The sequence below is a fragment of the Bubalus kerabau genome, chromosome 15 (assembly GCF_029407905.1).
Source record: "Bubalus kerabau isolate K-KA32 ecotype Philippines breed swamp buffalo chromosome 15, PCC_UOA_SB_1v2, whole genome shotgun sequence".
NCBI classification, from domain to species: Eukaryota; Metazoa; Chordata; class Mammalia; order Artiodactyla; family Bovidae; genus Bubalus; species Bubalus kerabau.
In genome coordinates, this window is record NC_073638.1 from 20,041,955 (window position 1) to 20,066,963 (window position 25,009).

Here is a 25,009-nt window from a genome sequence, read left to right on the forward strand (position 1 = left end):
TGAGCCACAAGGAAACCCAAGGGGATTCTTACTCGCCTCCTGCTACAGAAACAGGAAACTTGAAGATTCATCCCTAAAGAGGGGTGGGTAGACATTTAGTGCCTCCACCCTTAGGCCAGGGTGGGATCATAGGGATTAAAGTTAGGCAGCCTGGTAAGGAGGATGCTACTTTAGCGCAGCTACCTTTTCAAGGGGTGCATGGGTGGGTAGATAGAGTGGCAACCTATAAAAAGGAGAACAGAGCCCCATTGGCTGGAAAAGAGGGTGAGAGGGCCAAAAGGTGAGGTCACTGGGGATTAGGAGAAGGACGGGATGAAAGAGTTGTGTCACAGAGAAGAGCAGGCACCTCCATTACTACTGCTTGCAACTCTCAATTGCCCTTTCCTTCGGGCAGCTTGCCTCTGAGCCAAGCTGCATTAACTTAATATAGACTCCAGCTATTTATGTTCACGCAAAACAAGGGTAGGCACAAGTGACCTCCTGAGAAGTCAGATGATACCCTCCGGTGGTTTGTGTTCTGGCCCCACTTCTTTTTAATTTTTACATTCATAGCTTAAAATTGCGTTAGATGGCCCAGAGGCTATCCTCTCCCATACATAATAAGAAGACAAGTATCTCGCTACATGCTATTAATAAGGTTTTATTATGAATAGGGGATGGATTCATAAACAACTGGTTCTTGAATCTATTGCCAGAAAGAGTCTTGGTATTAATTATGCAAAAACTAAAGCATATTGTCTTTGATAGACTCCAAAATTAACTCCAAAGTTTAACATAAAATAACCACTTACCATAAATAAATCTGATTCACTACCTAGAGACACATTTTTCTGTTAATTTATCTTAGAAAATATCCCAAGAAAGCAACTGAAAAGCTTTCAAATCCATCTCTTCCTTTTCATCAACTTTGCTGCTCTTCAGTGTTTCTTGATTGGACAGTCACAACTGCGTTCTATCAAGTGTCTCATCCTGACTACATTCAATGAACCCACTCTGCCCATACATATGTGTGAAAATATAAAAGTCCCACCACCTGACAGTCCCAGCTTCCATCTTTGGAATTTACTCAGGCTACCTCCTGCTCCACGTATTCCAATCTGTTATCCTTCACTCTTCACTCTTCTGGGTCTCTGACTCTAACCTTAATGGTTTCCTTGGGACAATTCTATTCCAACTCAACCCCAATATCTCTCTCAAACAGAATCCTGGTGTTCACCTCATACCACTCTCCACCTAGCCCTTGGGTAAGAGATACCTCTAACCCTCCCCACAACAGTCTTTCAGCGCCTATGCCAAATGAAACTGGAAACTTTGTGGTTTTAATCACTTTATCTATCCTCTAAACTGAAGCCAGATTCATCTCTCTAAAATTAAAATTCACCCCTGCTTAAAATTTTGCAATGGCTCCTGCCGCCTGACTTCAGGAGAAAGTCGGAACTCCTCATGGCAAACATGGTGGACACGGGCGTTCGTGATGTCGCTCCACACACCTTTCCTGCCTCCTTACTCACAGCCCCTCCCCAACCACTTCTCTTCTTAACTAGTATGATATATTTGCATTTCCCACAATGTACCATGATTTCCTTACCTCTCCTATCCCCTCTTTCTAGAATGCTTTTGTCTGGATTGTTTACCAAGTTAATTCTAACTCAGTCTTTAAATATATAGTCAGAAAACTTTCCTTCACTTCTTTGAGCAGAGTTTATCATATCATTATTGTACATCCTACAGTGCTTTTTTACTAATCTCTTTATTACTGTAATCATTTGTTTTTAATATTTGTCTTCTCACTAATTATTTTTTAATCTCTAGTTCCTTGCATTGTATCTGACCCATAATTATTACTGAGTGAAGGGATAAATTAATTAACAAATGTTAAAGTAGATGCAAAACATGTAACTCTACCAGACTTTGGTAATATCATTGATTCCTTAAGGTGGATGAGAAGAAAAAGAAACATGTATTCTCTAGTTTGAACAATATTTTGTGAGAGTTTCTCTGGGACCCTGGTGATTCCTGCACATTCTCCAGGAATTCTGAAATAGAAGAGGTTGTGAAGGGAAGGAAATGAAAGAAATTTAAAAAGATAGCTGCTGATGGCTTTGCTAGGTTAAAAAAAAAGTAAAACTTTTATTTGGTAGCATTTTCAAATATATGAGTTACTGACAAAAAAAATATTAACCAACCAATATTGTACGAGCTAGGAAGTAAGGAAAATTTACACCCAGGGATGTAAGTCTGTAAGTGATGCTTTGAGCAAACATAGCAGGCAGGACATCAGCCAGGATAAGATGACACTATAGAATTGCTATTATTAACTGAGTTATACAAGGTATTCATAATTTTGCTATTGTTGTTGTTCTCTATATTACTGAAGGAAAAAGAAGATATTTTTGTGTGAATAAATATCATAGAATATCAGAGAGAGAATAAATAGAACCCTGAGGTCTATTTTCAACATACATAGCTGATTGTATATATTTTTGATAAATTATACATAAAACATAAAAATATGTTTTGAAATTATATAATATGTAATATATATATCACATATAATTATATATAAAATATATAATATATAATTGAATTTTAATTTTTTTTTTAATTCTGAAAAGTTGGATGGGGAGAAATAAGTTTATTCTTCCACCCTACATCTCTTAGATGTTTTTGATTTTCTGATCCATTTCCATGTGGAGGTAGAAATGATTATTCCAGAGTGCACTGGAAGAGCTTATATATTAATAATAGGATGACAATATGACCTCTATTGTTTTTATTTTCAAAGCACGTATCGATCTCCACCAGCCACAGAGACCCCTGGACATATCAGGCACCAGACAGAGAAGGTGTCCTCAGCATCCTCTGTCTCTGACTTGGCTCCGATCAAGAGCCTCTCTGAGAGTGGTATGATTTAGCAATTGTCTTTCAGGAAGTGCAGTCCCTCTGTTCCTCTAGGTACTATGTTACTGCATCAAATCAAATCAAACCATCAGATGAGATCCTTATCAACAAAACCTGCAAGAAATAGTCACGTTAAATCCTCTATTTGATTTCCTATAAAATTAATGACCATCCCTAACAAAAAATTTCATGTATAACATTTAAGATGAAAAGAAAAAAAAAAACAGGCCTAGGAAGGTCTTAGCTACTCTGAGAGAAATTGTATATGATTCCTCCTTTTAAGCAAGGGAAGTCAAAATTTCAGCCCAGTAGCTGATTTCTCCAGGTCCTCTGAGCCCAGTTCACAGCAGCAGCTCTGCTAGCCATTAGCAGGTGTTACAGCCACTCCAACACTTACTTGCTATCTCCTGAGTTCACAATCTACCTTGTCCACTTATTCTTGCTTTTCCTCTCTTTTCTTTAGGCTTAAGGCATCACCAACTCGATGGATGTGAGTTCGAGTGAACTCTGGGATTGGTGATGGACAGGGAAGCCTGGCGTGCTGCAATTCATGGGGTCGCAAAGAGTCAGACACGACTGAGTGACTGAACTGAACTGAACTGAAGCCTTTTTTAGTGGCAAATTCTCAGTTTTACTGTTTTATTCATTCATTCAACAAAATGTATTGTGGTGCATTGAGAGCCCTCTATGTGCCAAGTCTTGGAGATTGTGATTAAGACAGAAACAGTGGGAGTTGGGAGGGAGGTTCCAGAGGGAGGGGATATAGTTATACTTATGGCTGATTCACACTGTTGTATGGCAGAAACCAACACAACATTGTAAAGCAATTATCCTCTAATATAAAAAAAAAAAAAAAAGACAGAAGCAGTCATGGAGTTTACAGTCTAAGCTAGGAATCAACTCATGTTATTTTTGGTTCTTTTACAAACTTACAATTTCTCCGTCAAAAATTCCAGGCTCTTTGCAATTCTCTGAGCCCTTATATTGGTCTCTCTGAACCAGAGGACTCTGGAGACAGTACCAGACCCATGCCCATTAAGGACCTGAGCAGCAGGGTAATACAAATTTTCATTCTACCCCTGTACAGCCCCTGACCCCGAGTTCAAAACGGCCCTCTAGTGAGATGTAGTTTAATATAGGTGCAGATTCTACCAGAGGCTTCTGAATGAGGATATTCTAATTTCCATGACATCATCCTTGTCTAACTCTTCTGGCCTACTCTGTTCCTTGCACCAAACTACCGCAGTTCCCGTGAACACATGACGTCTTTCAGTTCTCAAATGGTTGCAAATGTTCGCTGTCACTCTTCTTTTGCCAACTTGTCCATCTGACACACTGCTGTCTGTCATTCAGATCATTGCTTAAGGAACACCCCCTCACTGATGCCTACTAGCCTCCCTCTTCCCTTTCTCGTCTCCTTTCCCAAAGCAATCACTCCCTCTTCTGTGCTGGAGAGTTATCGGGCATTGGTTTCTAGCTTAGTCTCTGAATTCAAATCAATCTGAGTTTCTCTCCTGGCTCTACCACCTAGCAACTACATGATCTTGGATGATTTATTTAACCTAAAGAGCTTCAGTTTCCTCATCTGCAAAAAGGGACAATAATAGTATCTATCTCATAGGGTTGTTAGAATTAAAAAATATAAAGAATTAAAAGCACTTAGGTTCTGACATATAGTAACCATTGATCATACCATACTGGGTTGTAATTATTTATTTCAGTTTCATTCTACCCGATGAGACTGGCAGCTTCTTAAGAGCAAGAATCTTGTCTCATTCACCACAGGACCTGGAATAAAGTAAACGCACAATAAGTGGGTTTTTTGTTGTTGTTTAGTTGCTAAGTCATGTCTGACTCTTTTGTGAATTCATGGACTATAGCCCACCAGGCTCCTCTGTTCATGGGACTTCCCAGGCAAGAATACTGGAGTGGGTTGCCATTTCCTTCGCCAGGGGATCTTCCCGATCCAAGGATCAAACCTTCATCTCCTGCATTGGCAGGTGAACTCTTTACCACTGAGCCACCAGGGAAGCCCAAGTGGGTTTTAAACATATATAAGATTCTTTGCAATTTAATGCAATTCAAAGGAAGGGCTTTTAATTAACTTCTACTGTACTAACTGCAAATAGAGCATCCTTCTCCCATGCCCTCTTTAAAATTTCCTACTCTTTTATGGCTTAACATCAGTTATTCAACAAAGTTGTCTATCTAGTGTCTATCATGTGCCAAGCAATGTGCTCAGCTGTGAAACTTTCTTGGTAAATATAAAGCAGTCCCAAGACTAGAAAAGAGACAGACAAGTAAAGCAGTTTACGTAATCAAGTCCTGTGGGAGTCACAGTGGAGTAACACAAAATGTCATAGAAAAATTTAAGGAGAAGCAATTATGAAAATTTGGGGGTTAGAGAAATGAAACCTGGCTGAAATTCAGAGCACCAGGGTCTTTGCGAAGTTTATCCACTAAGTTAACAGTTGAACAACCAGCTGCCTAGGGGCACTTCTGGTCCAGAGGCACCCTTCTCTAACCATTAATGACAGGTTCTAGGGTACTTTGGAGAGCAATACCCTAGGGTCTTGGGCATCCTTAGCTTTCTTGCAACATTACTCCTTGTTGTTGCTGTTGCTCAGTCACTAAGTTGTGTCCAACTCTTTGCGACCCCATGGACTGCAGCACGCCAGGCTTCCCTGTCCTTTACCATCTCCCAGAGCTTGCTCAAACTCGTGTCCATTGAATATTCAATCTTTAGATGATGATATATACAAATATGTTGTGAAAAATATGAGATGCCTGGGCCAGTAGCATCTGGAGTCTCCATGCCTTCTAAAAATCACAGCAATGTCTTTCTGTTTTAAACAACCACGTCTCTTCTTGGAAGGATTCGTGATTTTTTCAAAACACCTGTTAAAATTATACATGCAAAAATTATTTTACTATAGTCAGAAAGATTTTTAATTCTTTTTGCCTGTAACCTTTGCTCTACATACAAAACATTCTGAGACAATCTCTAAGTTCTCTCATTAAATAAAACATTCTCTGGGATATTATGATTATCACCATTACCCCAAGGGTTAGCATAGCTTGACTTATTAATTCTTTGTTTCCTGACTCAGTTATCATGCACCGTTTTCCTACACCTGTGGGTTTATTTATATAGTCAAGTAATTTGGAGGAAGTGTAAATACACTGAAGAACAATAAAAGTCAACAGAATCCTTCCTCAGAGATTAAAACAGCTTCTAGCCGTGGCTCTGAGGGACCTCATTCTGGAACTTCCAATCTGTTTAGCAAGGGTCCCTTCCTTTGTCTGAGCAGGTCACTGGGGCTGTTATCTTTAATTCACATTTTCCTTTCCATGTGACATATAGCACTTTCCCCCTCCTATTACCAACAGAATGTAACTCTAGATGTTGAATTTGAGTTAACTGGTAAAGGTTAACAGTTCTGGATGTCAGGTAGACTGGATTTTAATTCTGTCTCCAAATCATTAATTAGCTATGTGACTTTGGAAAAGTTACTTAACATCTCTGAATCTAGTTTTCTCATTTGAATAGAATTATCATAAAGATTAAATGAAATAACACTTATAAGTTATTAAAGTGTAGTCAAAAGTTTAACTACACTTTGTTCTAAGTACTTTATATGTATTAACTACTTTACCCCTTACAAGGTGTCCATCCCATATCAGATGCTTAGGGATAAATATCATGTGACCACCTTACAGTGAGTTCTACTAGCCCACATCGCCCCTACAAGCCATTTTTTGTACTTGCCAGTCACAAAATAAAAGCAGTTTTCTTGCCATGACCAGCCCTGGCATGCTACTAACCCTAGGCATCCAGCCCTGACCCCTTCTGAACAGGGCCTTCCGTGTGCTCAGCATGGCTGCTTGGCTCAGATAGGCAGCCTGCAGCCCTTTGCACTAACTGCTAATGCATCACTGCATTTTAATCCAGCAGAGCTGGCTTTGCTGACAGTGAGGACGTGATGCAAAGCACAGCTCTTTAGTTTCCAAATGAATGAAAACAGCACACTGAAAGAGAGGCTGGCCACAGCTTCTAGCTAGAAAACAATAATGACTCACAGGAAAGACAAAGAACTGAGTAAGCACCAACGACAAGCCACTCATCCCTTCAGCATCACTTGGGAAAATGTGATCTCTCTATGCAACAACCAAAAACATATGGACAAAATCTCTCAGGCTTCTGAAGATGGTCTAATTCCCATCTGGCTTATAAATTTCATCACTTCTAAATTAGCTACACTAGGAGTTGGGGGAAGATGTACAGGGACCATAGATATTAGAAATATTTACATGTGGTATGCATCTGCATCATGACTGGCATTGCCAATCAACTGTGAAACAAATGTTAAATAGCTTTGATGAGAAAGCTTGTTATTTACAGTCTGGTGACAATACAGAAAATATTTCACTGGTGACAAAAGGAAACTGAATCTTCTTTCTGTATGTATATACTGTCAGAGATCTGGACAGAAATCTAAAATAAATCTAAAAATATATAAAATATTTATATATCTTATATAAATATAAAATATATATAATATATATTTTATATAAATATATAAAGTGTGATACTCCTTCCCTAATGATGATGATGATGATTTCCAACATATAATGCTACCTAATCATGGAATAGCTTAAGTAAGAAAGTGTCTTATTAATCCATAACTTTTTCTTTTTACCTATTCATTATTTTTATGGGTGATTATTCAATATATTCATAACTATTTTTGTGTAAAAACTAACACATCCTAATTTTTAATGCTAGTAAATGTTCAAAATTTTTAACTAATAATATCTCACGGTGGAAAAAATTACTTTGGTAAAAGGGTCTAATGAATTAGTCTTGCCTTCACTTTCTTTGGCATTTCTCAGAAATTGCCAAGAACTAGAAGCTAAAACGAAATGTCTAGAAGTCAGCATGGTATGCTAAAATATCTTGTACTATCTAAATCAAGAGGTTGTAACCAAAATCAAGAATTCTTAGAAGACAAACCTTACATACACTTTTAATGTTTTTGGCTCCCCAGAATCTAAACCTCTTTGTTATACATGAGGAACCTTATGAGACAGAACACACCTCCCAGTACAGAGGCTCCAGATACTTGCCCAGCCTCCCTTACAACTAGGCTGCTAGCACATGGTCTAGACTCCTCTGACGGGATGCAGCCACCTCCAATTTTGAATCTGGACCAAAGAAGGAGGAAGCTCAGAGTCCATTCTGACAAGACGGACAATAATTATAAGAGTAATAATAGCAGGGACAGAAGCTGCATTTGTTTTCCAGAGCATCGTGACTCCAGACCACCTGCAGTGCCAGCATTAGGGCAAGTGTCTGAACCTGTGAACAGAGACAGTGATATCTTACCGGGAAACTTCTGCAATGTGATGGTGGACGTGATGCCTGGTTCTATCACCTACAAGCTTGGTTTTCAAGCCCTTCTAAAGATGATATCAAATTGTTGTTGTTTAGTCAATTAGTCATGCCCAACTCTTTGCAACTTCAAGGACTGTAGTATGCCAGGTTCCCTGTCCTTCAGTATCTCCTGCAGTTTGCTCAAGTCCATGTCCATTGAGTCAGTGATGCCATCCAATCATCTCACCCTCTGTTGTCCCCTTCTCCTCCTGCCTTCAGTCTTTCCCAGCATCAGGGTCTTTTCCAATGAGTCAGTTCTTTCTATCATGTGGCCCAAGTATTGGAGCTTCAGCTTCCAGTCCAAGGGACTCTCAAGAGTCTTCTCCAGCACCACAGTTCAAAAGCATCAACTCTTTGGCACTCAGCCTTCTCTATGGTCCAACTCCTGAATTATGATATCGAATACCAAACATTTAAACATAAATTTTATTGTGTAAGACCAGAATCCTGATTATTTTATTTATTTTAAAATATTGAACTCATTACTCCAGCTATACGTGGTAGCTTGAGGTAGGTGGCAGTTTTCTTCTAGGTTAAAAGAGAAGGAAACATTGAAACCTAAGCACCACAAGGCAGCTGGCAGTCATTGCAAAAACATTTGCTGTTGGCGGGGAGTTCTCACTTTGAATTCCAGTATGTGCTTTTCAGGTGGCAATGGCTGTGCACTAACATGTGATGTGAATTAGCATTTAACTGTTCTCTCTTTCCTGTTCTATAGTCTTCACACCACATTACGGCTTCCAAACTGCTCTTTCTCCACCTCAAATGACCCCCTTGGTGTGCCTGACCGGAAGTAATTCCCATTCACAGTCACTGAGAACAGCTTTGAAATCCTAGGTCAACCTTTTGTTCCATGGGACTTTCCTTCATTTTATTCATTCTCTTTACGCTATTTTGTCAGAGTTCCTAAGTACAATATTCTGCTTCTTTGAAGAGGAACCTTAATTAGCTCTTCTACCCCATTTCCTCCTACTTCTTAGGAGATAAATTCATAGATGTCAGTCGTGCTTACTGGTGTTACCCTATTAACTCTTATTAGCATTTAGGAATGTCTTTTCCCTACACCTCTGAAAGATGAGAAAATCTTTTGTGGAAATTGTATCTTTGTTCTATTCCCAATGAGTAGTGCTACTTTACATAGTATCTTAACAAAATTTTCAGTAAATAACTAGTTAAAACCATCCCTCTTCCTAAGCAAAAAGGTTATTTGGGACCTGCTGGTGAAGTTCACATAGAGCTTTCCAAAGCAAGCATCTATGAAATTATGAGCCTATCCACTTGATAAAGGAGCAGTTGGGCATTAGAGAAACTTACTAACTTGCTCGAAGTTAGTTGAAAACATTCAGTATATGTTAGCTCTAATTACAGGCACAATGAACCAGACAGAGCTGGTTCAAAGTGGAACTGAATCGCTGGGACTCAAAAACCAGGCTTCAAACTGCCTACTTTTCCTCGGCATAACTGCACTCTCATCCGTAAGTGTCATTCATGGCGCCTGCCACACCCAGAATCCAGAGCCACTTCTAAGGGAAACTATTCCCTCTTGAGCCCCTGCTGACAGGCAGCCCCTACCATGGTGGTTTGGTCACACCCTCTCTGGGCTCCACTAATTGAACACGGCTGGGCAGCTGACCAAAAGGAAGCAAACTCACAGACTGGCCAGCCGTCTATGAAGTGGCCTGATACAAAAAGTTTTGACTCAACAGACCTAATTGACTCAACCTTATCATAGGTAATTGTTGTACACATTATTCTAATTAACACATGAAATGGAACAATCGTGTTCAATTTTCTTTCCACCACTCTCATGTAAACATGCCCTAATGGAACATTGCATGTTGGAAGCTCCCAATCTTTTAACCTCTGATAATTACTTTTCTTCTAGGTTCTGTGGCCTCAAACAGCTTTGATCCTCTCCACTTATCGGTTTGTCCTTCAGCATTCCGAGTGCTTTACAGAAATTATTAACAATCCCGTAAGGTAAGCACTATCAGTATTTACATTTTACAGATGAAGAAAGCAAGACACAGAGAGATGGTGGTGGTTGGATCAGGGTGATGGGAGAGGAGAAAAGAGGGCAGATTAACAGATATATTTTGAAAGTGGAACCAACAAGGGCTGGCTTCTAGATTTGATGTGGAAGTGATGGAAGGGGAGAATCCAGGATGATGCTAAAGCCACAGGGTGAATTATGCAGGCATTTGTTCAGCCCACTTCTCATCTCTAACTGGACGTTCCAGAAGCCCTCCCAGAAGACAAAGTCAACGTGTCCAAAACTGAATTTTATCAATAATTTTTTCCACAAAAGACATGCTCCTCTTTTTAATATTTTCTTTTTCAGAGAGTGTCACCATAACTTTATTAAGTGGCAAGTACTTTATGGAAAGTACTAGGGCTTCCCTGGTGGCTCAGTGGTAAAGAATCTATTTGCCAACCCAGGAGATGCAGGAGGTGTGGGTTTGATCCATGGGTTGGGAAGATCCCCTGGAGGAGGAAATGGCAACTCACTCCAGTATTCTTGCCTGGGAAATCCCATGGACAGAAGAGCCTGGTGGGCTACAGTTGATGGGGTTGCAAAAGAGTCAGATACGACTTTGTGACTAAATAACAGCAACAACTTTACAGAAAGAGACAGGAATGAGAGAAGCAGTTTAAACTATAGTTTTAGATCCTACTATAGTGAAGATCTATCTATTGTTCAAGTTGTTTTCTCCAACTTATTAATGTATTTACTAGACATTTAGCTCCCTCATTTGACCATACAGCTCTCAAGGGCAGAGACTGTGCCTGTAATGAGAGCTAACATATGCAGAGTGTTTTCAAAATGTCAGGGCTGTGTATTCCATGGAGTGAGTGGGAACAGGGGCGGGCAGAAGAAGACAAGGGTTTGGCAGTGAACAGAGGAGACTGAAGGAATCAGCAACTGCCTTCATCTTAGGGGTTCTCTAAGTCTGCTTTAGGAAGTAGGGTGCAACCAAACAGTTCTCAGCATACAGTAAATGCCCAATAAGCATTTGTTGAATGAATCAATGATAAGGCAGACAGAATTATTTGAGATCTGCATCCTGGTGATCACAGCTGACTGAATGAGCCCCTAACATGGGCAAGTTTGGCACTTGCTGCTGCTGCTGCTAAGTCGCTTCAGTCATGTCCAACTCTGTGCGATTCCATAGACGGCAGCCCACCAGGGTCCCCCGTCCCTGGGATTCTCCAGGCAAGAACACTGGAGTGGGTTGCCATTTCCTTCTCCAATAAGTTTGGCACTTAATCATATTTAAATTAGTGTTTTCTCTACATTTTTTTCAATTGTATGTCTTACCTTTCTGAGAAAATACTTGTTTTTTTTAAGTTATGGATTGTGTCTTTTATGATTCCAACTTCAACGATAGAACTCAAAAAATAAATCAGGAGAGGCAGTGGAATATAGATCTGTAATGGAAGAAAAAGTTAAACGGTGGTTGGTTATATCTGGGTGATGGGATGAAAAATGATTTGTATCTTTGAAACCTTATGTTGTTATATGTCTTAAAAAACTTTTGGTGGCTCAGTGGTAAAGAATCTACCTGCCAATGCAGGAGATGCGTGTTCAATCTCTGGTCAGGAAGATCCCATGGAGGAGGAAATAACAACTCACTCCAGTATTCTTGCCTGGGTTATCCCACGGGCAGAGGAGCCTGGAGGGCTACAGTCCCTGGGGTTGCAAAAGAGTTGGACACAACTTAGTGACTAACTAACAACAAAACAACAAAAACTTTCTACCATAAAAATGTACTTTTTTTAATAATTTAAAATGATACTATAAGGTACTAGATATTAAAACCAGTGAAATCCACCTCCATTAACCCTTGTTCAAGATCCATACAGTTGAAATATTTGAATCTCAATTTCATTATTGGTCAGCTACATATATTAAAAAAAAAAAAAAAGTCATGGAAAATGCCAGCTCCTGCTTCTGTACATAAAGAATTGACCACCAAGACAATAAAAACAATTGTTTAGATCCAATCCTACCAACACTCTAAAACGTTCTTGCAAGCATACATTTTAGCAAAGTAAACACAGAAAGCAGCAGTAATCCATTTCATCAGGATAGGGTCTTCTAGTAAACAAGTTGTCCTTGCCAAAGCTTGTCGAGCATTTAGCTGCCTCTTACAGTTACAAGCAGCTCAAGAGGCTTCAAATCTAAGGACTGAATTATATATGAGCCAAGCCCTGCCAGCCTTTCTACTCTTCTTTTCTCTTTCTCTGTGTTCTACTGTATTTTGACAAAGTTGTGTTTACAGAACCATTGGTATCCCAAGGCCCTCCTGATCAAAGAGCAATAAGATATTTCAAAATTGCTCCTGTGTTTGTGTTGCCATGTGAACTTTTCCCTGAGAGGAAGTATTAACTTGGAGACTCTGGCCCCAGATTGGTATCTTCTGTGAAAATGGATACGGATGAATGACACTCAAAATGGCCTTCTCTTCAAATGTGAGTTAAATGTAGTTTGTTAGCCCCAGACTCGGGCTAGAGCAAAAGTCTTATGCCAGGGAGGTTACTGCTATGTATATTACACACCTCAATTCTCATTAAAATATTTACTGAGAGAAAAAATGTATAAGTAAAAATTAAAAAATAAAGTGACAAGTTCCTGAATTTCTCTAAGCAAGACTGCAATTACTTCTCAGCCATTAAAAAGAATACATTTGAATCAGTTCTAATGAGATGGATGAAACTGGAGCCTATTATACAGAGTGAAGTAAGCCAGAAAGAAAAACACCAATACAGTATACTAATGCATATATATGGAATTTAGAAAGATGGTAACAATAACCCTGTATACAAGACAGCAAAAGAGACACTGATGTATAGAACAGTCTTTTGGACTCTGTGGGAGAGGGAGAGGGCGGGATGATTTGGGAGAATGGCATTGAAACATGTATAATATCATATATGAAACAAGTTGCCAGTCCAGGTTCGATGCACGATACTGGATACTTGAGGCTGGTGCACTGGGACGACCCAGAGGGATGGTACAGGGAGGGAGGAGGGAGGAGGGTTCAGGATGGGGAATATGTGTATACCTGTGGTGGATTCATGTTGATATATCACAAAACCAATACAATATTGTAAAGTTAAAAAATTAAATTAAATTTAAAAAAAAAATAAAAAAAAGTAGGAACTGCCAAAGACAGAAAATGCTCACTTTTTAAAATAGATGCTTGTAAAAATGACCCAGAAGGCCTAAACCTTCTCAGTAAACCAGGGGTCTCTGTACAAAACTAAAAAAACCGAGGAAGTCATGTGATAACTAAAGAGCTAGAGAAACATTTCGGGGGAATACTGACTTTGTTTCAAATTAGGTAATGTTTGAACCAAAGGAATGGTCATGAGACACAGAACAGATAAATGGCTGTACTGTATCCAAAACCATTAAAAGCCATCAGATAGCTCCAATCTTTAGTTCCTCTTTGCTTTTTGCCATTAGGGTAGTATCATCTGTATATCTGAGGTTGTTGATATTTCTCCTGTCATGCACAGATGTGAGAGGTGGGCCATAAAGAAGGTTGAGCGCCAAAAAATTGTTGCTTTTGAACTGTGGTGCTCGAGAAGACTCTTGAGAGCCCCTTGGACAGAAGGAGATCAAACCAGTCAACCCTAAAGGAAATCAACCCTGAATATTCATTGGAAGGACTGATGCTGAAGCTGAAGCTCCAGTAATTTGGCCACCTGATGTGAAGAGTTGACTCATTAGAAAAGACTCTGATGCTGGGAAAGATTGAGGGCAGGAGGAGAAGAGTGAAGAGGACAGAGGATGAGATGGTTGGATGGCATAATTGACTCAATGGACATGAGTTTGAGCAAACTATGGGAGATGGTGAAGGACAGGGATGCCTGGCATGCTGCAGTCCATGGAGTCACAAAGAGTCAGACATGACTTATCAACTGAACAACAATAATCTCCAATCTATTTATCTTTTCAGCCTAGACAATCTCCTGCCTCTGCCTGTGGCACTTGCTTATGAGAAGACTCGAGCCACCTGACTGGACTCCTTGTTTCTGGCTCCTGGATGCTCTGGCTCCAGGGGATATTTATCCCCTGGAATGTCTACATTCAAACAAAAAAAGTGGACACTGTAAATGTCTCATTGATTTCTACTCTAAGGTTTGTCGGGAGTACCTGGAACCTCCTTATTGTTGTAGTTGTTCAGTTCTTCAGTCATGTCTGATTCTTTGTAACTCCATGGACCATGCCAGGCTTCCCTGGCCTTCACTCTTTCCTGGAGTTTGCTCAAACTCATGTCCACTGAGTTGATAATGCCATCCAACCATCTTATCCTCTGTCCTCATCCCCCTTCTCCTGCCCTCAATGTTTCCCAGCATCAGCTGTTTTCCAATGAGTCAGCTTTTCACATCAGATAGCCAAAGCACTGGAGTTTCAGCTTCAGCATCAGTCCTTCCAATGAATATTTAGGGTTGATTTCCTTTAGGATTGACTGGTTTGATTTCCTTGCTGTCCAAGGGACTCTTAAGAGTTTTCTCCAACACCACAGTTCAAAAGCATCAATTTTTCATCACTCAGCCTTCTTTAGGTCCAACTCTCACATCTGTACATTACTACTGGAAAAACCATAGCTTTGACTATGCAGACCTTTGTCGGCACCTAGAGTAACTGTATCCCTCACACCCTAGCATCTAGGCTCACTCACCAACCTAGATAGCATATTAAAAAGCAGAGACATTGCTTTGCCAACAAGGGTCTGTCTAGTCAAGGTTACGGTTTTTCCAGTGGTCATGTATGGATGTAAGAGTTGGACTGTGAAGAAAGCTGAGCGCCGAAGAATTGCTGCTTTTGAACTGTGGTGTTGGAGAAGACTCTTGAGAGTCCCTTGGACTGAAAGGAGATCCACCCAGTCCATTCTAAAGGAGATCAGTCCTGGGTGTTCATTGGAAGGACTGATGCTAAAGCTGAAACTCCAATACTTTGGCCTCATGTGAAGAGTTGACTCAATGGAAAAAGACCCTGATGCTGGGAGGGATTGGGGGCAAGAAGAGAAGGGGACGACAGAGGATGAGATGGCTGGATGGCATCACCAACTCGATAGACATGAGTTTGAGTAGTCTCCGGGAGTTGGTGATGGTCAGGGAGGCCTGGCGTGCTGCAATTCATGGGGTCACAAAGAGTCAGACACGACTGAGCGACTGAACTGAACTGAATCCCATCCTAGACTCTGAAGCCAATGTAGACTCTAAATCAAGGTGACCCCCACTTCAGCCACCCAACTCTCTAGTGGTACAGTGACTCGGCAGCAAGCTATTCTGTTTATAGTCCTGTTCTTTCTGTAAACTGCAGCCCTTAATTATTCAGCTGTCTCTTCTATTTTATTGTTGTGCTATTTGTTTGTTTAGGGAAATTTCTTTGTTCTCATTTGTTTGCTGGTTAATTATGTTTCTTTTCTCTCTCCTTTTTTCAAGCCAAGCTCCTGCCTTGTTCTACTACTTCAGTAGTTGGTTCCTTGCCTTGTTCCTCCATGCTTAAGTATTTTTATAATTTCCCAATTGCTCTGAGACTTGAATTCTGCTTTTTCCACTATTTCAGATGTTGTTGTTGTTAATCTCTAAGTTGTATCCAACTCTTTTGCAACACTATGGACTGCGGCCCAACAGGCTCTTCTGTCCATGGTATCCTCCAGGCAAGGGTACTAGAGACTGTTGCCACTCCCTACTCCCTAGTAGGTAGGGATCTTTCCTACCCAGGGATTGAACCCACATCTCCCTGCATTGGCAGGCAAATTCTTTACTGCTGAGTCACCAGGAAAGCCCCACTCTTTCAAATACTGAAGCCCTAAAATTTGGTTCCCCTGGCTATGTCTTTACTGCTTTCTAAGAGATTAAGGCCTAAATAAGTAGTCACTAGCTAGAGAGTCACTGAGTGTATGGTCCCCAGTTCCACCAGTTTAGAACCAAGCCAAGTGCCTTCTACACACCAGGCACAGGAGAACTGAAGACACTGCAGTGAACAGAATAAACAGAGTTCCTGCTTTTGTGGAGCTTACATTCTGATGTGGAGATACATAGTAAAATGAATAAGCAAATACAATGATGATGAGTGTCATGGGAAAAAAAAAAAAACCCAAAATGTGCTTCATCTGCCCAGGCCTACTGTTGATTTACAATACCTATTGCTTATTATAGGAATTTTTCCTGCATCTGTTGATGAGAACTTCCCTTAGTTATTCAATTTCTATCAGAAATCTTCACAGAATCTGAGTTTGGAGCTTTTGACAACTACATTGTTTAAAAAAAAAAATAATCAGTGTTATTAACATTGTCTGGGAATCTTTTAGCAATTATGGGATCTCCCCTTCCACATGATCATAAGAATCTTCCCCTCTCCTGGGAAGCCCCAGACTCCACACGTGCAACTCACAGGACTCCCTCAACTTCCTCTTCTCTTTCTCTTCCTTTTCAACTATTTGAAAAAAATAATATCTGTTTATTTATAGAATCAAATAGAATGACATGAATAGTAATGTGTGTGCTAAGTTGCTTCAGTCATGTCCAACTCTGTGAGACCCTATGGGCTGTAGCCCACCAGGCTCCTCTGTCCATGAGATTCTCCAGAAAAGAATACTGAAGTGGGTTGCCATGCCCTCCTCCAGGGGATCTTCCCTGGGGTAGTACACATCACCAATGAATGCAAACTTAAAATTTTTTTTTGGATAGCTAATTCAAGTACCCAATTCAAAATTCAAAAGCCATTATTGGGTGTAGAGTAAAAAGTGAGTCTCTCTTCCTCCCTTTCTTCCAAATCATCCAGTTTCCTTGTCCAAGATAATACTTATTAGTTTCTTATGTTTCCTCCCAGAGATGTTATATGCATATATAAGCAAACATATATTCTTTGTCTTTCACACAAATGATAGCATTCTATATACACTGGTTTTTACTTTACTGTTCCAAAAAAAAAGGGTCTTGAAGTTTATTCCATACACATAGGACCACTTCACTCTCTTTCATAGGTGAATGGTACCCTAATATATGGCAACATTACAACTTATTTGAATAGTTTCCTATTAATGTAAATTTAAGTTGATCCTAATTTTTTTGACTTTGCAAGTAATGCTACAATTAGTAGTCTTGTGATTTAGCCTTTTAACATAAGATGTACTCTAACCTGGAAATTCCATAATTCTGTTTCCAACTCTTTCCCTTTTGTACATTTGTAATTCTACATGCCTGCTTCCTTCTAAAACAACAGATGCTTGCAGAGGTCATGAGGATGTTTTTGGTACATTTGAAAATCCATGTTGAAATAGCAATTTTAAAACTTTTGGGCCGGATGAACTGCAATGATAGGTGTGGTCCCTGTCAAGATGGCAAAATGTCACCTTAGAAGTATTTCTTAAATGTTTATTTTTTCAAAATTCCTATGTTGGTCAAATACGGTGAAATGAGTACAACCACACTGTCCAGCTCAGGTAGAATAATCACACAACAGTATGACACAAGCATATTGAAAATCTTGCTGTCTGACTTCCCACATGCTGAAAACAAGAGTCATGCTGCTGATATTGAATCCCGTGGTAACTCATCAAAAGAAAGAAGTCGTGGGATTGGCCAACAGCCCATATCTCATACCCTCTAGTTTCCTTTCCCTAAGAACTCAGTATTAAAAAGCAACTCTAACCAGTCACTGTAGTACAAAGAAAAGAAGTGTTTTATCCTTCTGTGTCCATCTTACACAGATTATGTGCTTGGGAAGTGGCCGTTTAGAGTAATAACACTAAGGAAGCGTTACATATCATGGGTTGTTGGAATTAACCAGAACTTCTCTGAAAGACATAAAAGAAACTGTGAATGAAAATTCACAGTAGTCATCTGGATAGATGAAGCTCTTCCATCAGAGGAAATCAAGTGCTGGACAAAATGCTGGAGAAGAAGATGCATCCAATGGTCTAGTGACATCACTTCAACTAAGGTAAGTGTTTTGGCATAACTGATAAAGCAGGAGATGCGAGAACAAAGAAAATAATTCTCATCCCCACGTGTAGCAGGGGATGAGAATATTCCTAAGGGTACCACTAGTAAAGCTCCAGATAGAACTAGAAGTAGTTTTCAGGGGTGTGTACCAGTTCTGAACCTGAAGGTGACCTGTGGGCCATCACTTCTGAAGCTCCTAGAGGTCTTAGACAAGGTGACTGGGCATCTGGATGATGAGGCAGCCAAGTAAGGTGTGATGGGCTCCTGAAACTCAGTCTTTTTAGGTTCAAATATGAATCTCTGTGTGAGATCATCTACCTGGGAGTACATTTTAAAGAAGTTCTGCTGTTGCAACCATTCTTCCTACCACCTTCTGCCTCCAACCTGTTCTTTCCAAATATTTGCTTTTAATTGATGAGACTGTCCCAAGTCTTCACCTATTATGGATCCATAGCCTCTCAAATTCTTTAATTATATGCAATTCAAACTCACAATTCAAGGTCCAGGCTTCTTTTATAAAATACAAATGTGCAATCCAGCATTGATAATTAGCAAATGTGCCATATTTGCCTAATGCCTATTTTTGAAGTTTTAATATCAGACATTCAAAATTTGATCCTCAGTTTCACCATTTGCAAACTGAAAATTGTGGTCAGGTTTAATGATCTCTTAAGTTTTCTTTCATCAATCTGACATTCTCTGAAGCCATGAAATTTCTTTCCTATATATCTTTTTTCCTTTCAAGTAAATAGAACTTGGAGTAAAGAGAAGAGGAATTTCCCAAAGTTTATTTATCTCAGAGCCACAGAAGGATTGAAATATTCTTTGAACCCTGGTTTACTTAAGATGAACACCGTGGTTGGTTATTGTTATAACTGTGACCATATAAAATGTTCATACTTATTCTCTCAGTAGCAAATAAAAGCCTCACTAACCCAACTTTTTGCCTTTTCTAGATAAAGCTATGAAACACTTCCCCAAGTATATCCCCACTATTACCACAAACGCATGCCTAAACCCAAACTCCTCTAAACATGTGCTCAAAACAGTAGTTCCTCTAACCCCAGACTTCCCTTTTTTCCAGTCAGAGATATTACAGGTTTCATATTCATACTCCTAAGTCATTTTTGACTTCTCCTTTTTCTTAGGGTAGTCTCCATTAAGTGTATCCAATCATTTACAAAGTCTCAGTGATTTTTGTCACAATGTCTCACTAACTGGTTCCTTCATTCCCTCCCTCATGATTTCTTCATTGGCATCTGTTCTCCCATTCTGACCTTCACTTGTTTCCCTGCGTCAATCCTTCCCCTTTCCAAACCATCCAGTAACCAATACAATATTGATTTTACTAAATTAGAAATGTTCTCCATGTTACCTTCTGTTCAAAACCCTTCACAGATTCCTCTGTGTATAAAGGCAACATGAGCTCAAATTCTCTGTCTGTCTCTCTCCCCATCTCTCTCTCTCCTTCTCTCATTTGTAAATCTCTGTGTAATTTGGCCCTACTTTCCCTTTCCAGCTTTTTTTAATCCCTAGTTTTCAGATTTCCCTGGCATTCTATTTTTGCTTACGCTGTTTCACTCATATGCCCTTGCTTATCCTCTCTGCTTATCAAAGTACTATCCATCTTCATTATCCAGTTTAAATCTCCCCCTTTTGAAACCCTATCTTTCATCCATTCCAGTCTAAAGTAATTCCTCTATTAGTCTTCTGAACTTTCATTGCCTTTCTTACCCATGACACATATTTAAAACTTAAAAATTATTTTGTCTTCTTTTAACTTTCATCTTTTTATCTCCCAACTACATAGTAAGGTAACTAAGGGTGGTTAGTGTATCATTCACATAATGAGTCCTGAACTGTAGAGTTAAACTGCCTGTGTTTTAATCTTTGTACTGTTATTTACTGACCTTAACCTTGGTCTCAGTTTTCTCATTTGTGAAATGGAAACAGTGATAGTTATTCCCTCATAGGGGTTTTGTGGGTGCTATGTGAAAGAATATATGCAAAGTGCTCAGAATAGTGCCTGGAACATAGTGAACATTCACTAAATGTCTATTTTAATACTTCTTCCTATCTCTCACCTCCAAAGTACCTAATATAGTACACAATCATGCTAAATCAATATTGAGTGGAATTCAGTTGAGTCAATTGAGGGAAGTAAGATAGACTATGTGGGTGGTATTATTGTGGAGTAGGGGAACTTCCTGGCATCACTAAAATCATGTCACAGATGCCATCACTTACTATTGTCAGCAAGCCAGCCTCTTTCTAAGTCCCTGCCACTCCCTAATACTGCTCAAGAGACTTCTGAGGGTTTGGCTCAGAGAACATGGAATGCTTTCCCGAGCATCCCTCCCTCACTGCCGCCAATTCAAACTGACCTGGCTGCAGAGAGCAGGTTGCCAAGCTTCCTAAGGCGGTACTAAAAATGTAGACCACAGAATTCACATATGCCCCCAAAGAGGCCTACTGGTCTACTATTTCAGTTACTAGGCCCCAAGACTTCGCCTACTGTAGCGGAAAGCGGACTTGGTGAGATGCTCGCCTTTCCTCTTGCAGTGTCACTGTGCCATGAACACCAGCCAGCAGGACACTCTCAGCTGGGACCCCCGTATCCTCCATAGCTAAGAGTAACAGATGCTGGCCAAAGAGGTGGAGGCATCTGTACTGCTCACCTGAGCCATAAAAACAGGGTTGTTTTTTCTAAATACAGAAACTGGAAAGGGTGAACCCCAGTAAGCATCACAGATATCACTACCATTAAGCAGCCCCATCAGATTCAGCAGAACCCAGGCTTAAAGCGAGTATGCCCCTATTGAAAACAATTCAGACAGGCAAGAAATAATTTTGTTAAAAGGTGAATAGTGTGATCAAAAGTGTGATTCAAGGTCCCCTGAAACAATTATGTGCTTTCGATGAAGACGGACCTGGATCCCTCCTATGCAAGGAGGGTCATTTCGGGAAATTTTTCTAATCTCAGTCTTCTGTAGGAAAAAGGGGATTATAATACCTAGCTCAGGTGGCTGTGGGGACACTTAAATGAGATAAGGCACTTAAAGCAGCTGCCTGGTCTGTGACCCCTGGGAGGGGCACAATCCAGGGAGACAATTCCCTCTCCCTCTAAAAGTACATGCATCCTGCCCAAGGCTAGGAGTGAGGCGTCAGGAGACAATTCCACAGGCAGGTGAGTGAGACGATTTGAACATTGCTGAAACGCTGGCCTAGGTTGTGCTGGATGTTGGACGTTCCGCAGAAGTAGAAAGGCCCGATGCGCTCAGCGCTTTCACACTCGGAACTCCCACCTCGGTGCTGTCTCCTCCCAACCTCCGGAAAGAGATCTGGATTCAACCTGGCTTTCGCCTCCATTTTGACATGTTGCCACTTCCAACAGGGCCAGTTTCCTTACTGCAAGAAGTTCTTCCCCTGGGTGAAATCCCAACAGCTTCATTTGTTTATTAATAAATTCCCTTATTGGTCTTGCTAATGCCGGGTGTGGTTTTTCCCCCCCTCATTACGGAATACCGATAATAAGCAAACAAGCACGGGAAAAGGAAGACAGCGATTCCCTTGGCAGCCCAGGGAATGATCTGTGTTATTGCCGGGTGGAGGAGGCGTAACCGAGCCGAGGGGCGCCTGCACGGCCCGGGCAGGGGGGAGCGGGGCGGGGAGGTCGGGACCCCCGGGCTGGGCGCGAGGCGAGGCGGCGCGGGAACCTCGGGCGGCCGCAGTGGCCCGGTCGAGCCCGACAGGTTCCAGCAGCTCCCCTCACCCCTCTCCACGCCTCCCGGGTTTTCCCCTGGGCTTGGGGTTTCCTGTTTCAGTTCTCGGTGATCTCCAGCAGCAGGTGCTGGTTTGCCAAACTCGGCTCCCGACGAAGCGAAGGAGGAGAAGGAAAAAGAGGAAAGGGGAGGAGGAAGCGGCGGCGCAGCGGCTGCGGCTGCGGCTGCGGCTGCGGGCGGGCGGACGGGCGAGGAGCGAACCGGTCGCGGGAAAGACTGGCTCGCCCTCCTCTCGGAGCGGCGGCGCGGGCGGCGGGCCGAGCCGGGGCCCCGGCGGGTGGCCGGCGGGCGGGCGGGCGGCAATGGGGGAGCCTCCCGCTCGCCCCGCGCCCTAGCGGCGGCCTGGGGCTGAAGGAGAGGCGGCCGCCCGCCAGCGGGTCCTGGGGCGGCCCCGGCTTCCCGGGCATGTGGTGATGGCCGATGAGAAGAGGCTGCAAGTAGGTTGAGCAACAGAGCGGGGCGCGCGCGTGGCGGGTGGGGTGCGCGTGGGGCCGGCCGGGGGAAGGGGCGCAGGGGCCGCGGGCGGGCGAGGCGCCGAGCCGGCAGGGCCGAGGTGGCTGCTGTCGCTGCGGGCCCCGCCGCCGCCGCGCGTCTCTCCCTCGCCGGGTCGGCCCTGCCGGGTAGCGGCCCCCAGGTTTGTCCCTCGGGAATGGGGTGGAGGGGCGGACCGCGCCGACCGTGGCCCTCCTGGGGGAGCCGGGCGACGGGAGGGCTGCGGGCCGGGAGGCCGCGCCCGAGCGTTGGGCGGAGGGGCCGGGACCCGGGGCGGCCGCGCCGGCTCAGCTCCAGGCCCAGGGAGGCCCTGGTCCCGGGAAGTCGAGTCCCTGCGCCCCGGCCGCTCCCGGGGCTCGGACGGGGTCGAGGGGAAAGCCCGGCGCATCCTCCCCCCGTGGGTAGAGCCGGCCCCACCGGGGATGTCGGGCGAGATGAGGCCGGTCTCCCCGACCCCCGAGGCCTAGGGCTCTGGTCCACTCCCAGCCGAATATGGAAGCGGGCCCGGGCGCCCCGGATGGACAGGGACCCACAGCCCGTCTCCTGGAGCTCGGACCCGGAGCGCCCGTGGGGTGAGGCGGCATCCGACCGCTCAGATCCAGCCCCAGCCATTCGATTTTTATTATCCGTCGGTCCAGCCAAACTGCCGCCCCCAGGCGGGCCGTGGCGAAATCCTCTCTGTCCTCCCATCCCGCCTGCACCCCTATCTCCAGACGAATTCTCATTTTCGCCCTGCGCTCATTCAGCTGGACCGGTTCCCACGTTAAACTCCCTATAAAGAGGTGTTAAAGATGTAACTCGGAGAAATGAATCCTGCTTTTCTTCCCTTAACTGCCTCGTCCTTACCCCCTTGAGGTCCTTAAAAACAGCCTAAAGCTTCCAAGGACTGATTACTCTAACTGGGTATCTTGCCGTTTGGGTAACCGTTAACAGTTCTGGTTTGTGATAGATACAGGGATGAAATACTAATCGAGATTTAGGGAAAGTTTTCCTATTGGTTGCAAGATTGTGTTGGAATATCCCCATGCCCATGAGACGCTTATTGATTCAGGTTTATTTAATTTAATTTTTTTTAAATCATCTTAGAATAGTTGCAGAGATACTTGGGGCTCGGTATATTTAGAAATTTGAGAAAGTTCATCAGTTCTCTTATTTCCTCATTTAGTTTTTCTAATGCATATTGTAAACGGAAAACAGTGAAAAGACTCATACAAGTTTTGGACTTTATTAAAATCACAAGGAATGTAATGTGTTATATATTTTTTAAAGTCAATATATTTAGGGTATGAGGGTATGACTTTCATTTACTTAATCACATATTCAATTTTAGTAGCAGTTTCTCAATTTTGGTGTTATCTGTTGTTTGAATATAAGGATAGCTTCACCAAGTATTTGTAAAATTGTCTTACTGTTGATAACCCCAGGAAGATTATTTCAGATTTGCCTCTCTGTTCACCTGTTTTCCAGTTTGGCATTCTGATTTTAAATTACCTTAATCTGTCTACTTGAAGGTACCCTACAAATCAGAATGGTCTAGTAACTGTGTATCTATAATTTCAAGTGCTTGAGTATTTTATTTAGTTTAAGAATGCATTTTACTTTCAAAGTAAGTTACATTCCTACCTCCAGCATCACACAAGTACTTAAACATTACATGTAAAGTAAAATGAACTTTTAAACAAAACAACAAAAAAGAGGCCACTTTTTTTAACCTGCTTTTAAAAATGAAAGTCTAATGAAATTAGTTTATTATAATAGAAAATATTAAAAGATAGGAAACAGAAACTTGGAGTGTTTGTATGCTGATGGAAGTTTTTATTAGTCATTTCCTTTTACTACATTTTTGTTTTAATTACTGGACTAATAAAAGTATCCTATTTTATGTTACTGGCTTCTCTGAAGCTATGTTTTCATGGATTATATCTGCCAAATTGGACCCCAGGTGTTCAGTGGATATCACGACTGAGGAACTGTATTTTGGATCTGATGGCATAAAGATAATTTTCAGGTCTGTGATGAGATATCAGTTCTCTAACTTTGCTTTGGTTTTTATAGCTAACATAATAATAGCTATTGAAGAGTCCGACATGACTGGGTGACTGAACAACAATTATGCACAGATATGCCAATGTCATGCTTATCCTTTGTTTTTATTATTTTCATTCTGCAGATGAGGAAACTGAGACTGAAAGTTTAAATAACTTGCCCAGCCTAGTAAATTGCAGAAGGGAGTTTGAACCCCTGAATCTGACTTTGAAAGTCATCCCTTAACTACCGGGCAGCTCTGCCTTCCTGTGATACTGTTTTTTAGTTTGTCCTTTAAACTGCGTGTTATTGTGTGTTTGTATGTTGATAAATATAGTTTGAAAATGTAAAGATGCATGATAATTCTTATGCCCAGTGAACTAGCATCAAGTAAAACCCATAAGCAGAT

General features: G+C 41.7%; 1 protein-coding gene and 1 long non-coding RNA gene across 3 annotated transcripts in view; both read left to right on the plus strand.

Moving 5' to 3' along the window:
• The first annotated feature begins 1,195 nt into the window (after positions 1-1,195).
• Positions 1,196-14,399, plus strand: LOC129629236 (uncharacterized). The gene is made up of 4 exons (XR_008703099.1): positions 1,196-1,244; positions 10,221-10,315; positions 12,619-12,808; positions 13,859-14,399. It is a non-coding gene; the product is annotated as an uncharacterized LOC129629236 (long non-coding RNA).
• Positions 14,400-22,126: 7,727 nt separating this feature from the next.
• The window catches only part of ZC3H12C (zinc finger CCCH-type containing 12C), a 68,588-nt gene continuing 65,705 nt past the window's right edge, over positions 22,127-25,009 (plus strand). Inside the window, exon 1 of one of the 2 annotated variants that reach the window (XM_055547830.1) lies at positions 22,127-22,520. In XM_055547830.1, the coding sequence (XP_055403805.1) occupies positions 22,497-22,520 (24 nt within the window). In that variant the 5' untranslated portion in view covers positions 22,127-22,496. Of the gene's footprint in view, positions 22,521-24,484; positions 24,584-25,009 lie in introns of those variants that run through there. The other variant, XM_055547831.1, reaches the window with a different exon arrangement.